The 13,088-nt window shown below is 34.0% G+C and overlaps 2 protein-coding genes across 12 annotated transcripts; one reads left to right on the top strand and one right to left on the bottom strand.

The window, feature by feature from the left end:
• The first annotated feature begins 373 nt into the window (after window positions 1-373).
• On the top strand, window positions 374-7,068 carry LOC107222173 (microprocessor complex subunit DGCR8). 4 transcript variants are annotated; one of them, XM_046733897.1, is made up of 8 exons: window positions 444-554; window positions 603-777; window positions 2,069-2,555; window positions 2,685-2,768; window positions 3,091-3,484; window positions 3,611-3,888; window positions 4,119-4,552; window positions 4,713-7,068. In XM_046733897.1, exons 3-8 carry the CDS (start codon window positions 2,099-2,101, stop codon window positions 5,043-5,045), a joined length of 1,980 nt encoding a protein of 659 aa, XP_046589853.1. In that variant the 5' UTR covers window positions 444-554; window positions 603-777; window positions 2,069-2,098; the 3' UTR covers window positions 5,046-7,068. The 4 variants fall into 4 exon arrangements, with proteins under 4 accessions (XP_015516909.2, XP_046589852.1, XP_046589853.1 ...); XM_015661423.2 differs by lacking the exon at window positions 603-777 and having other exon boundaries at window positions 374-554; XM_046733896.1 differs by having other exon boundaries at window positions 393-777.
• A 1,099-nt stretch (window positions 7,069-8,167) lies between these two features.
• Window positions 8,168-13,044, bottom strand: LOC107222181 (RILP-like protein homolog). Of its 8 annotated transcripts, none has more exons than XM_015661436.2 (8): window positions 12,605-13,044; window positions 12,035-12,176; window positions 11,781-11,908; window positions 11,136-11,506; window positions 10,768-10,794; window positions 9,069-9,146; window positions 8,810-8,908; window positions 8,168-8,685 (listed from the first exon to the last, which is right to left on the bottom strand). In XM_015661436.2, exons 1-8 carry the CDS (start codon window positions 12,902-12,904, stop codon window positions 8,562-8,564), a joined length of 1,269 nt encoding a protein of 422 aa, XP_015516922.1. In that variant the 5' UTR covers window positions 12,905-13,044; the 3' UTR covers window positions 8,168-8,561. The 8 variants fall into 8 exon arrangements, with proteins under 8 accessions (XP_015516922.1, XP_015516923.1, XP_015516925.1 ...); XM_015661437.2 differs by having other exon boundaries at window positions 12,044-12,176; XM_015661439.2 differs by lacking the exon at window positions 9,069-9,146.
• Window positions 13,045-13,088: the final 44 nt, after the last annotated feature.

The following is a 13,088-nucleotide window of genomic DNA, read 5'->3' as shown; positions in this document are numbered from 1 at the left end:
GATTTAACCAAATTATTGACATTGTTACGTTCAAGAATATTTCAAACTAACGATAAAGATTGTGAATTTTTCAATTACACGAAGGAGTTGCTGGGAATTTGGAGAAAATATTATCTTCTTTATTTTTGTATCAATAATTAAAAACATATAACCAGAAATGTGAATTACTCGGACAGTTTCTTTATACTTCCGTACCTGATTCTTTTGCGATATTAGAGGAGAGTCCAAAAATAACTTAAATTCTTAGAATTTTTCCAGGACCGTACATACATTTAGCGTACAGTCAAGCAGGACCGTTATGTCCGTACAGAAGGCAAAATTACCGTATAAATACGGTGCTGACCGTACGGTTGGCAACACTGGCTGAGCTGCACCATGGCCATAGACATTTCTTATATGCCTATGACCATGGCACCTAGTTAGCGGCGATTTTTTATTTTTAAATATTTCGTGTTCACAAAGGCGTCGATGGCGTCGACAAGTGTGTGTGATCGATTAGTCGATCTTGAGCATCCCTGCAAATGACACTCCCCTTCAAAGAGAACACTAGCGAGGTACAAAAAATTAACGTAACGTAGTGCTCTTTGTGACTCCTTGTATAGTTTTCATAGTAGCCATGGGATCACGACGGAGCGTATAAAAAGATGGCGTCCGTGTATAAGATGTAAAATATAGACAAGTTGGGAGAAATGAAAGTTGAGATTATACCGCTGTACGAGTAATTCGTGGCTTAGAAGTGCGAATCTATCTGCTTGAAATCGATAACCGATAAATCAGGTATTGCGATATGTAATTTTAATTTATCACGATTGTGTATCAAAAGTATGGGCTGATTGGACGCAATCGTATTGTAGTAGTATAATTCAGATTTTTTCCTGATAAACAATGCAATTGATGGTTGCAAAGAGTTGTGACAACGCATATTGTTCGTCTAAGAGAATTTTAACAAATATGGCAATGTAAATACTCTGATTCTTTGAGAGGATCTGATTTGTAATCTGGCCAGAAATTGACTTCGATGTCAAGTTTATCTGTGATCAGAGTTACCTAAACTCCTCCGCTCAGCATTTTTTAAAAGACATATTTAAAAAAACTAACTCGTTTGCCATAGATACTTGTCACACTTTGGTCCATGTGAAATGACTACTGATAAATAGCCAGCAGCTAGCCCCGACTAGTATCGGAAACAATTTTTCTATGTTGTCTCTGTCTAGTCCTGGGGCTAACAAGCTGACACAATGCTGAAATCATCAATCAACTTCTACAGTTTATTTCGCCTCTGGTCATTCAATCGTCTAGCATTTTGTTGTGGATATATACCGGGCTACAAACTGCTAACATCAATGCAAATGTCCAATTTTCGTTGCCACTTCTTGAATGGCTCCAAATTGATTGGACTTTGGTGTCATTGGTGAAAGTGGTGCAGCCAAACAACACGCTTGAATTGAATCCACATGCAATAATTACAACACAGTAAATGTTATTATTCTGCCTAAGTTATATTATGCATACCTATATATCTATACTCTATATAAATATTTAAAAAAAATTTATCCAACTCTTCTATGGGCGTATGTACATACATACATATATATATAAATCAGTGTGTATATATATATATACGACTAATCAATAAAGCACCCTTATGTCTCATAAATATATATATTACACACATAAATACACATGCACGCACATACAATATATATATATATATAATACATATTGATGAGAAATAAGGGCACTTTATGTAAAATATGATGAATCATTTTCATTTTCATTTTTTCATTAATAGGTATGAAAATTACCATTGTTCATTTACCAAGATTTAGAAATCAATTTTCTGGATATTTTATAACAACCAAATTAGTATTCTTGTAATATTTGTGTTGGATAGATCCAAGGTAGAGCATAATGCAGCTTTGTCTATTTCACTGATTGATCGTTTCGATACTTTCCTTGAACTTAAACATTAATAATTTTGCCACATGCCACAGTTCCGTGTGTACGCTGCATTCACCACCATTATATCACTACTTCATGTCTGTAGCATCTTAATTTGATCTCCTAGCATATTGGGAAACACTTGAAACCTGGCATCATGTCTGACAATGAGAGCCCTCCCAAGATATTGAGATTAGATGAGGAGGTCAGTACTATAGATGCAAATTTGCCAAATATGGAAGAGGGAAAACCTGTGGAATGCCCATTCAAGAATAACCTGGATGTGCAATCAGACGAGGATGACAGCATGAATTTTACAACTGTTCTTAGATCTGATTCAAATTACAACATTAATCGAGAGAATTTCGAACAAGACAGCGATTTCTCGAAACATAGCAGCCAGAATGTACAAAATGGTTATGACCAGAGTAACGACAATGATTCAAATCTTAGTGGACATGATCCTTGTACCAATGATGAATTGAGACATTTTGATGTTCTCGATGATTTGGAAAGACACCCAGATCAAGGTGGCTCTGATTCTGAGACAGAATCAACTGATAGTATGGATTCTGATGTGCCAGATGAAGAAATAGAAGCCATGCTCGAAGAGGGTTAGTTCACAATTTTATTGACTGCCAAGTTTTCACTTAAATGAATGCTTTACATCAGAAGTATCACCTAATGTGAGTCAGAACTGCCACTGTGAATATACATTACTAATATCTAGTTATTTTTTGCAGGTTTGCCTGACGAATTTAAAGGAAAGCGTAGAAAAAAATCAGACGCAATGCCGTACGAGGAAAAAGAAAAATTGGTTTTAGATGGTACGATATTATAATTGAATAAATCTGTTAACATTCATACATCATTGAAGCAAAATTCTAATTACTAAAAGCATACTTAGCTTATTATCAAGGTCATGAAGTAAAAAAAAGTAATGTTTTAAAGAGGCATTGACTATATGTATATCTTTGGAACTTTTCAAAAACTGATGTAACACATCTTGCCTATTTCTCAAGTGTTGTTTCAATCAGCAAGGACTTGATTACTTTGATCCTCTGAAACCTGGATAAGATTTTTCTATTTTCTTTGATCCAAAAGTACTACAAGATTGATATTATATAAAAATGTATGTTAAATTTTCAGAAATTGGTCACAATCACTTTGACGTTCTACCAGAAGGGTGGGTTCAAGTGACCCACAACAGTGGCCTTCCGTTATACTTGCACAAGCAGAGTCGTGTTTGTACATTAGCTAAACCATATTTCCTTGGACCAGGTAGTGTGCGTAAGCATGAAGTACCTGTCAGTGCTGTACCCTGCTTGCAGTACAGAAGAGCATTGCAGGAGGAAGAAAAAGAAGAAGAAAAGAGAAGAAAGGAAAGAGAAAAAGAACCTGCTGCAGAGACGTGTAGCTTACCCAGTGCTAAAATTGAAACTATTCAAGAAAATAGGGCAGCACATTCTCTAGACAGTGAACAACTCAGAAACTACTGTCAAGCTTTGTTTCGCTTCAAAGCAATTAAAGTCATGAGATTTCAGTACGTCTAAATATTTTCACTCAGCTTTTACTTTACATTCTATTTGGCCAAGATGAAACGTTCAGAAGCAATGGTTGATTTTCATGGATAACAATCTTGAACATGTTCTGAAAATTTGTCATGTAGGTCGTGGTCAGCACGAAGAAAGTTTACAAAGAACAAGAAGCATCGCAAGCAGCTGGAACGGCCCACATTACCTGATGGCACCAAATTAATAACCTTTCCAGTTGGTGGAGCTGGAGTATCTGGGAACAATAGTACAATTGCAGGTGATGATAGTGGGGGACAAAGGCCTCCAAAACACTGGATTATGAATCCGTCTGGAAAAAGTTATGTGTGTATTCTGCATGAATATGTACAACATGCTCTGAAGAAGCAGCCAACTTATAAATTTAAGGAGTTAGGTGAGACCTTTATCTTCTTTTTTATTGGAAGGATCCTCATTTGTCCTGCTGTGAATGATTATTTTTGATTGTTTACGAGGTATTATAAATAAATATCAGCGGTTTATTTGATTGTGAATAAAATATGCTTAAATATGCAAAAGCGGCATATAAATCGAACAGTTTTTCACGTTTCTCAAATAATTTTATCCTGCCAATACACAAATAAAAAGTAAAACATTAATTTGTAGAAAATGCGTCGACGCCATACTCAGCAGTGGTTTGCATAAATGAAATGGAATATGGCAGTGGTTTCGGTAGCAGCAAAAAACAAGCAAAAGCCAATGCAGCCCGCAAAACACTCGAAATCCTAATTCCTCAGATGCGTGATAAGATTTCAGGAGAGTCAGGAGACGGAACTGGAAATAATTCTAATAGGGCTCTCAAGGCTTCACGAGGGACATCGGAGGCTGACCTCTCTTTCTTTGACGAAATTACAATAACTGATCCACGGGTAGCTGAGTTTTGTGCAAAAACGACAGAGCCTTCACCTCATGCAATTTTGATTACTTGTCTACAGAGGAATTTTGGCCTTGGCGATATGCATATAAATTATTCTGTGAATACGTTGAAACACCAACGCAATGAGTTCACAATGCGTGTTGGTAAACATGAAGCTACTGTGGTAAGTAACAAACTGCTTCTAATACATATTTTCTGAAGTTAACAGGCACAATGAAATGGATTGTAACGTAGATTATAGTGTAAGATTTGCAAAAACATATCTTAGTAAATGAATTAGTGGGTTGTGCTGGTTTTTCTTTGAATTAAAATGTTGATTAAAGGTATGTCGAAATAAAAAAGATGGTAAACAACGTGCAGCACAAGCAATCTTGCAACGATTACATCCGCACATACAGTCATGGGGCTCACTGTTAAGATTGTACGGATCACGGAGTGTAAAATCTTTCAAAGAAAAAAAGCAGTTAGAACAGGAAATCACGCTGCTACAGGGTAAGGCTTTGGTAAATCAGCCAAATCATGCAATTTTAGGTAAGCTTAGACAGGAAATGAGAATGTTGGCTGAACAACGAAAGGCCATTCAACCAATAGGTAAATTTCTACCACCAGATTTACCAACCGGTTCTGCTGCTAACTTAAACAATGTTGACTTATAACACTCTAGTCTAATTTAGCATTAATCAATATTCGTAAATAGGAAATAACGCGATGTCAGTAATTGAAAGTAATCAGGTAGAATCATAATTTTTCAACCCCCAGTTGTTTCATAACATAGTGCATTAAGGCACCATATTGGTGCTACTGAACTGAATAAACAATATAGTATATAAATCGATAGATTAACACACTTATACATGTGCATGGGCTTTCCATCCTTATTTTTCCCAACGGTTTGGGTGGTCGCGTGAAGCGTGCAGAGGTAGTTTTGATATAATTTAGACATGTTTTAGGTAGAACTCTCAGATTAAGATACATAAATAATTCATTTCTTTTTCACTATAATGTCTCGAGCCTCGCATTGAATTAAAGAATGTTGCATTCATATTTATATTCAGCTTCATCCAAAAGTATTTGTTATTTTTTCAATGCATTATTGAAACAAGCAGGTTTGGACTGACCATGAATCAAGCTTTGAACTGTTCATTTTCAAACTCATTCGTACTGAAATAATAACAATAATAACAACAATAATCATTAGTTCAAATTTTGGAAGCCCAAAGTAAAATTCGTAATCAGTGACCCAAAAAACCTTTGAGTACGAATTTTCAACAAAATCCTAAATTTCTTTTTTCCCAACACATTGAATATTTAATGCGCCAAATATCAATTTTGCAAATCTGACCTTAGAAAAAATGTTATGGTACCAGTTCTCATTCGTATCCATTCATTCATTCTTAAGGTATCATTTTTATTTTATTGCTGGAATTTTTTAATTTAAACAATTTGATATTGACCAAAAAATCTTATTCACCAGAATTTCTTTGCATCTACTTATGGAGGCACATGTTCTTATTGATATAGTGGCTTGAAACTTTACTGATCTTTTTTCTTAAAATTCGTCGACATCCGAAATAAGGGACATTCTACGTACATACAACCACACACACGCAGATTTTCGTCTGAAAATGATTGGAGTAGAATCTCTAGACTTCAAAACATGAAGATCTTATGAAAACTCATGTTTTCAGTTTTGGGGTGATTACAATGACTTAATAGAAAAACGAGAAGTTATAAAAAGTTACTCCAGTGACATGGAAATGCCCATACATCCTCACATACTGCCAGTCGATAGTTATCAGTTTAAGTAATTGTAAGTTTTGCATCAAGTAATTGGTAATCTTGTCCAGTTACTTGACTTTACTCATCCATAAGACTTGATATAAAATGTATGCGTCAAAAGTGAGATTAAGTCTGTATTGCACTTGTAATAAGTAGTTAACATACCAACTTGTAATTAAAAAAAAAAGAAGCACGTCATCCCTTTTTTTTTAAAACTATCTTTGTTACCAGATCACCCGAGCTATATTGTAAAGCCTTTTTATTACTTCAGCACTACTATCGTGTCAACTGTTGGTTATAATGTCAAGCGGATACAGTAGCACTCATCAAATCAATATATTCTTCAGTACCAGCTTATCGTTGGCGTTATAGATACCAATATTATGTATAAATCGATATGTACTAAAATTGTTCACGATTAGTCTTCAATAATTGCCTTCCATACTACTAGTTTGCTACCTGTAATGCTGCATTAACTTATTGGAGTGTCGTTGAAGAATACTGGCAAGCAGTTTTAGACACATAAATCTATATATTGCGTATTGTTAATTTTTTTAAAACTTTTATTGGTTCAATCCTACAGTAATGTTCATTTTGGCACTCTATAATACAATAAATGTTGAAAACGCAGCGCTGCTAAATTTTTAATACAAAATTTATGCAGAAAAACGTAATCATGTGCATATTGCTATTCAAAGTTGTTTATCAGACTAAGAATTACTCTGCAAAGGAGTTTGTTATATTTTTAATAATTTTTCAAGGAAGTCTTTGTACAATTCGGATTACGGTCATTTCAGCAATATACGGTTACTCTTGGAATTCTACCTTCTCTGATTTTTACCAAAAGAACATTCTTTTTGAAACTTAGGATAGATCATAAAATTTGATTAAATTCGCTCACATTCTCTGAAAAATCGTCGTGGATTAACAAAAGAATTTTTCGTCAAATGCAATATTTTGTAATTAAGTTTTTATCGATTAACTGAATTACGGGAAAAAGTTGTCAAAACGGTAGGATTTCATCAACGGTCGAATTCTGATAGAATCGAGCAAGTTGCGGATTCCGAGAGCGTTTTCCTCAATGGTTTTCATTCGATTAATCAAGTAAAATCAAGTAGATAATGATTGTAGATAGATATATGTATGTGTATATATATATATATCAGTAGTCGCCAATATTAGAAAGACCGTGAGTCAATGTAAAGTGATAAGCTAGACAATTTAAGTGCAACCAGATTAGTGGAACAATCTCATGCAAGCATGTAAAAACAATTGGTCTTCATTATTACCAATATGTTTTAAATTTAAGATTCCCGAGTTATACATTCAGCATCATTTTCGGGCTGATGACAATAATGATTAATCACTGTTGTATCACTAACTGCAATTTGCCATAGACTATATGATACTAGGTATTACACCTTTCAAAAACAAATTTACTTCATTAAATTTCATCAGTGACTGAGTTATTCTAAGCTTGAGCATGTAATCTTTTTTCATGTGTTATAATTTGGATACGATTGCTATAAAGTTTATAAAACCAGAAAATGTAGGATGCTTTATTGGTCTTCTACCCCTGTACGATAAATTCGAAATTATACTACCTATTTTTTACGTGGATCCTGTGTTCTTAATATGTACTTAACATTTCTATGAATACATTGCAATGGACTTCTGTTTAACGTTCGATACTATCAATTCACAAGTACAATGTATTTTGTGGTAGGGCATATGTACATAGGAGTTTTGGTAAATATGAATTAAGAGATTTGATATGTTTTTATATGTGTATGTGTGTCACACACACATATCTAAATGAGGGTGCTGTCAAAATCAATAATAAAAATAAGTCTACTTAGTGTTGATGTAGTAAAATATTTTTTTCGACATTGCAATTTCTGTAAACTCGTAAAAGGAAGCTTTGTTTGATATCATTAAAGATGAATAATTACTTTTATGTTAATGTCCTAATTCACTAGACTTTTTCCGGAATGTTGAATTGAATTTTCAAGCACAGATATGTGTTTAATGCTGATGGTTAATATACATACTTCATAACAGCACTTCTAGTATAATAATATATTTTAACTCGTATTTTCTATTCAGTTGAGATAAATATACATCATTCAATTTTCGAAAGTGATTAGACTTCTCATTTCGAACGATAAAAAAAATGAAACTTGAAATAACAGTTATAGTATATACAAACAGCAAAATAAATGCGATTTCAATCAATTACGACTATTTAAATTAAAAGATTTTCAACAGATTTTCGACATTTGATAGTATGAATCTCGTTATTTAATATCATAAGAAGTTCGTCTAATAATGAGTTGTACATCACGAAGTTCAAATACCATTTTGCATACTCAGTACCATTAATGATTGACTGTTTAAATCGATGTATCACTTGCACCATTGCCAGACAATGCCATTTTGGAGAGACTAGAAAGACTTCTCCTTGGGCTGCTACTGCCTAAAAAACTGCCACTGCTTTCAGAAAATATTTTGCGGAAGCTAGAAAGAAATGGTAGTTAGTACACTTATAAAAGATTAACGCATGCATTGAAAAAATTGGGTAAATGCCCGTTTTTGAAATTTATTTTATATTGATAAACTTCTTCCTATGTAACATGCTTACAATTTGCGAATCCCAGATTCTGATGACTTTTTCCAAGGTGCATCATCTGGCTCGAAGGGTAATGGTCCTTGTACTGGTGCATCTTTGTCATCTTCGGGGCTAATATAAACAAACACTACTTTGATAAAACAATCTCACGTATCAATCAAATTGGTTTATGAGAATATAAAATTCAATGTAAAGGAAGCATTTCGGTAAAAAAAATATAGCCTGAGTTATAGTTTAATATTAGATTAGCATAGCTGAGGAGCAATCTTACGGAGTAACATTAGTCACTGTGGCAGGAGAAGTAGCGATGTAATTCTGTCCTTTACTAAATGGAATCGCGGGTTGCCCACTGCCTCAAGATTGGTGTGCACATGTAGTAAGTGTAGGTCAAATCAAACAGCCATGCGGTTGAAAAGCGTGCAAATTCAAATGATAAACAACGACTTGCTGCATTTGAAACAACTCATTACTGTTTGTTTTAACTTCAAATAGTAGGAATTGACATTTTTTCATGTTGTTCAAATTATATGAGGATTAATGCGAATCTGATTTTTGCAGAACATCTCACAAAATTAATTATAAGCTGTATCCAAAAAAACTGATAACTCATTCCAGTTCTAATGCCCAAGAACATACTGTTAAATTTGATAAAAGCCGCAAGCTGAATTAAGTTGAATTGACTATGGTTTAATATATGTATACTAGACCTGTCTTTAAGAAGGGCAAAATCGAATTTTAATGGTCTTACCCCCCAAATTGGTTCGAAATAATTCAAAAAAAAATCTTCGAATTTTTAAAAAATTTTCCCTCCATATTTACCCACACCTAGGAAGCCTTACTTTTTCCCATAAGAAAAGCATTGGTTTTTTGGTATTTTTAATCGTTTTTTTACCGCTGCCGTAATTATTAGTTAAAAAATCGCAAATTCTCAGAAAATGTTGACAGTTATGTTACCTTGTTATCCAATTTTTTGGAATTCAATACAAGCATTTTTGGGCTAGATCGATCGACTCTTTTCCGCGTTTTTAGAGAATAAAGATGTGATCGATCTAGCCCAAAAATGCTTGTATCGAATTCCAAAGAATTGGACAAAAAGGTAACACACCTGTCAACATTTTCTGAGAATTTGCAATTTTTTAGCTGATAATTACGGCGGTGGTCAAAAAACTATTAAAAATCCCAAAAAACCAATGCTTTTCTTATGGGAAAAGTAAGGCTTCCTAGGCGTGGGTAAATATGGAGGGAAAAATTTTTAAAAATTCGGACATTTTTTTTGAATTATTTCGAACCAATTTGGGGGGTAAGACCATTAAAATTCGATTTTGCCCTCCTTAAGGACAGGTCTAATGTATACATAGTTTTAATACTGGAAAGAAAATCATACCATCTATGGTACGGATTTTAGTATTCACTTTTTATTGGTAAACTATTGGCCTAACTAATAACAAAAGTGACTGGATATCAGAAGGTTTGTGCAAACATTTTACTAAGGAGTTGCAGAATATCAATGGTAAAGGAAACCTTTAACTCCAAATGAGTAAATTGCTCTCAGAAAATTAGAAAATAATATAATCAAGAACATATACTATGTGTAGTTAGAAGTATTGCATGAGGAAAGCTAACAGCAAAATGATAATGATCGTTTATTATTTGACCAGTCTGAAATTAATATCTCATAATGTCATACCGAATTCCATTTTCATTACGGTACATTATTCTTGTAATCTGTATTATCAGCAACCAAACATCAATATCACAGCATGTAATAGTAACTGGATAAACTGATACGTTTCACATCATTGCTTATGGCATTGTTATGTTCAGCAAAAATAAAATTCCATGAGATAAAGTGACTGACTCAAATGAAAAATAACGAACTCTGTTCATATTAAATGAAATAATACAGGAGATGAAACACATAAAATAACAAAATAAAAATAAAAAATAAACTTCATTTAAATTAAAATTACCTATACGGGCTTGCACAACTCAAGGTCCTGGAGTAGTTGAAAATAATATAATATGACCATAATAATTTGGCTATGGTTAGCTGTAAAAAATACTGTCTACATTAAGATACTAAACAGTTGTGTCGAGTATGTCCTGTACATCAGTACTATAAGCTAGGTACTATCTGTAAAATTTTCAATGCGAAGTACCTAGATTTTGAATTACCAATTAATATATATTTTTAAAAAAGTAAATAAAATGAAAAGTAGAGGTCGATGTACGTATTAATAAAAAAAAAACCGAAAGTTAGACTGTTAATTTTTGCTGACGTAAACTTTTTATACAAAATATACGTGCTGTGCTAGATAGCGTTAACATCTCGACGTACGTCTCAGGCTTAGGGCGGTAGAGTTCAAGCTCATCCTCCAGGTCGGAAACTCTAGCTTTTAGTTCATTCCTTTCATGTAAGATTTCTTTGAGTTCAGCAGTGGTAAATCTAGGCCGGTCTGGGTCATCCAAATCGTATACTGCTTTGTTAGCAAAATCAGGAGCTGGCTGGCACTTTGTTAGGTCCTCATTTTCCTTTCTAGCTAGACCAAGACGTGCTCGAAGATTAATTAGTTCTCGATTCTGGTCTTGAAGTTGGGCAAGAAAATCTGCTCGTTCTTCAACAAGTCCTCTAGCTTGCATTTGTGCCTGACGCTGTTTACGTCTTAATTCTCGGCCCACAACGCCTAGTTTTTCAACTTGACCACTCAACTGGATTTTACAAGAAATATATTGAGTTTGAAAATATCAATCAATTATGTTAAGTATAGGTATTGCATCATGATAATATTTTGACTTATTTATTGTAGATTCCAATTGAAATTGGCAAAAAAACTAAAACTTCTGATACTCTGACTTTATTAATCTTTTTGGCATAGCAATTCTTTCTCTTCCAGACCGCTTCGATTCATTCATCGAGTCTTAGTTTTCCTCTGTAAATTATTTTTCAAGTAGTATGGTCAAATTTTATAGCTAGTGAACTTACATTTTCAATTTCCAAAGTTTTTTGAGACAGTTCTCTATCCCTAGCTCGAATTTGGTCCCTTTGTTGATCGATCATGGTTCTTAAACGTTGCAGTACCGCAACATCTACCTCTTGACTAGCAGTGAATGCTGAAACCAAATATGAAAGTAGGTACATAAAGGGGATATTTTTCATACAAGCTTTCATGTTACATTGCTAATTGGTGACATGCAGTGGTACTTCCACAATTAGACAAACAGGGAGGGGGTTAGTACTTTGTTTACCGCTGTCCTCACTGTCGCTACGCGATTCTTGCAAGGCTGTAGCTAGCCGGCGATTCTCGTCTTGTAGTCTAGTTACCATACCCACCAAGTCTCGCGATTCTTGTCGCCAATGATCCTCGATTTGTTCCAATTCCTGTTAATAATTGCAATACATACTGTACCACTTTTAATAAAATAATGCATTGAGTTGTTACAATTTAAAAATTGATAACTGTTTAATGATAACTCAACACACATATCTTCAAGTGACTAATTGTTTGAATAGTTCGATTGCTACCCAAGAATGTTGTAAATTTATGTTTGGAATCCAAATAGTTCTTTGTAAACTGTACGTTTACATGGATAACATGTCCAATTGTTTAATATTTAAATGGTTGATGAAGGACACTTCATTGAGGCGTCATTTAATTATAGTTCTGATTCTACATGTATATACATATATACATATATATATATTAGTTTATGAAAGAAGGATGATAATGATCCAAGGTATACTACTGAATATTTCAAGATAATAATTGTCAACAATAATTTTTTTTCACTTCAATTCAAAACACTAACCTTTTCAAATCTTTGCCTATCCTCTGCCTTTTCAATTTTATCATTCTCCAACTGCGAAATCTTGGATCTGAGCTCTTGAACAGTAGTATTTTCACGTTCATTTTTAGTCGCTAATCGTTCCAAGAGCTCTAACGCGTTGATGACTTTTGGCATAAGACTAGTTACAGAATCCGCCCCGAAAACATCTATCAATTTTTCACACTCCTTTCCAATTTCCGAAGCGATATCGTACACGTCCACCACGGACACGTCCGCCTCGTATTCTTCCATTTCTGAATGCATTATTAAATGAAAAGGCATTAATTACACTTGTTAATTAGCCTCTTTATTTATATATGCAACAGAAAATATTCAACTGCCGACACAAATCCATACACAGGGTCTGTATCACTTTTTTAATACGCAGTCCAGAGCCAGTCACTCCGTATGGGCTGCGGCTGGTTGACAGCCGAGTGTGTCCGATATATATATGTCATGTATGTGT

Source organism: Neodiprion lecontei, chromosome 3 (assembly GCF_021901455.1).
Source record: "Neodiprion lecontei isolate iyNeoLeco1 chromosome 3, iyNeoLeco1.1, whole genome shotgun sequence".
Taxonomy (NCBI): domain Eukaryota; kingdom Metazoa; phylum Arthropoda; class Insecta; order Hymenoptera; family Diprionidae; genus Neodiprion; species Neodiprion lecontei.
This window is presented reverse-complemented; position numbering and strand designations above follow the sequence as displayed.

Coding starts and splice junctions, on each gene's coding strand:
- LOC107222173 (XM_015661423.2), top strand. CDS start 522: ATGACACTCCCCTTCAAAGAGAACACTAGCGAG. Junction 3,485..3,610: donor ATTAAAGTCATGAGATTTCA/GTACGTCTAAAT, acceptor TTTGTCATGTAG/GTCGTGGTCAGCACGAAGAA. Junction 4,553..4,712: donor GTAAACATGAAGCTACTGTG/GTAAGTAACAAA, acceptor TGTTGATTAAAG/GTATGTCGAAATAAAAAAGA.
- LOC107222181 (XM_015661436.2), bottom strand. CDS start 12,904: ATGCCTTTTCATTTAATAATGCATTCAGAAATGGAAGAATACGAGGCG. Junction 10,795..11,135: donor TACCGCCCTAAGCCTGAGAC/GTACGTCGAGAT, acceptor CAACTACTCCAG/GACCTTGAGTTGTGCAAGCC. Junction 8,909..9,068: donor ACAGTGACTAATGTTACTCC/GTAAGATTGCTC, acceptor TGTTTATATTAG/CCCCGAAGATGACAAAGATG.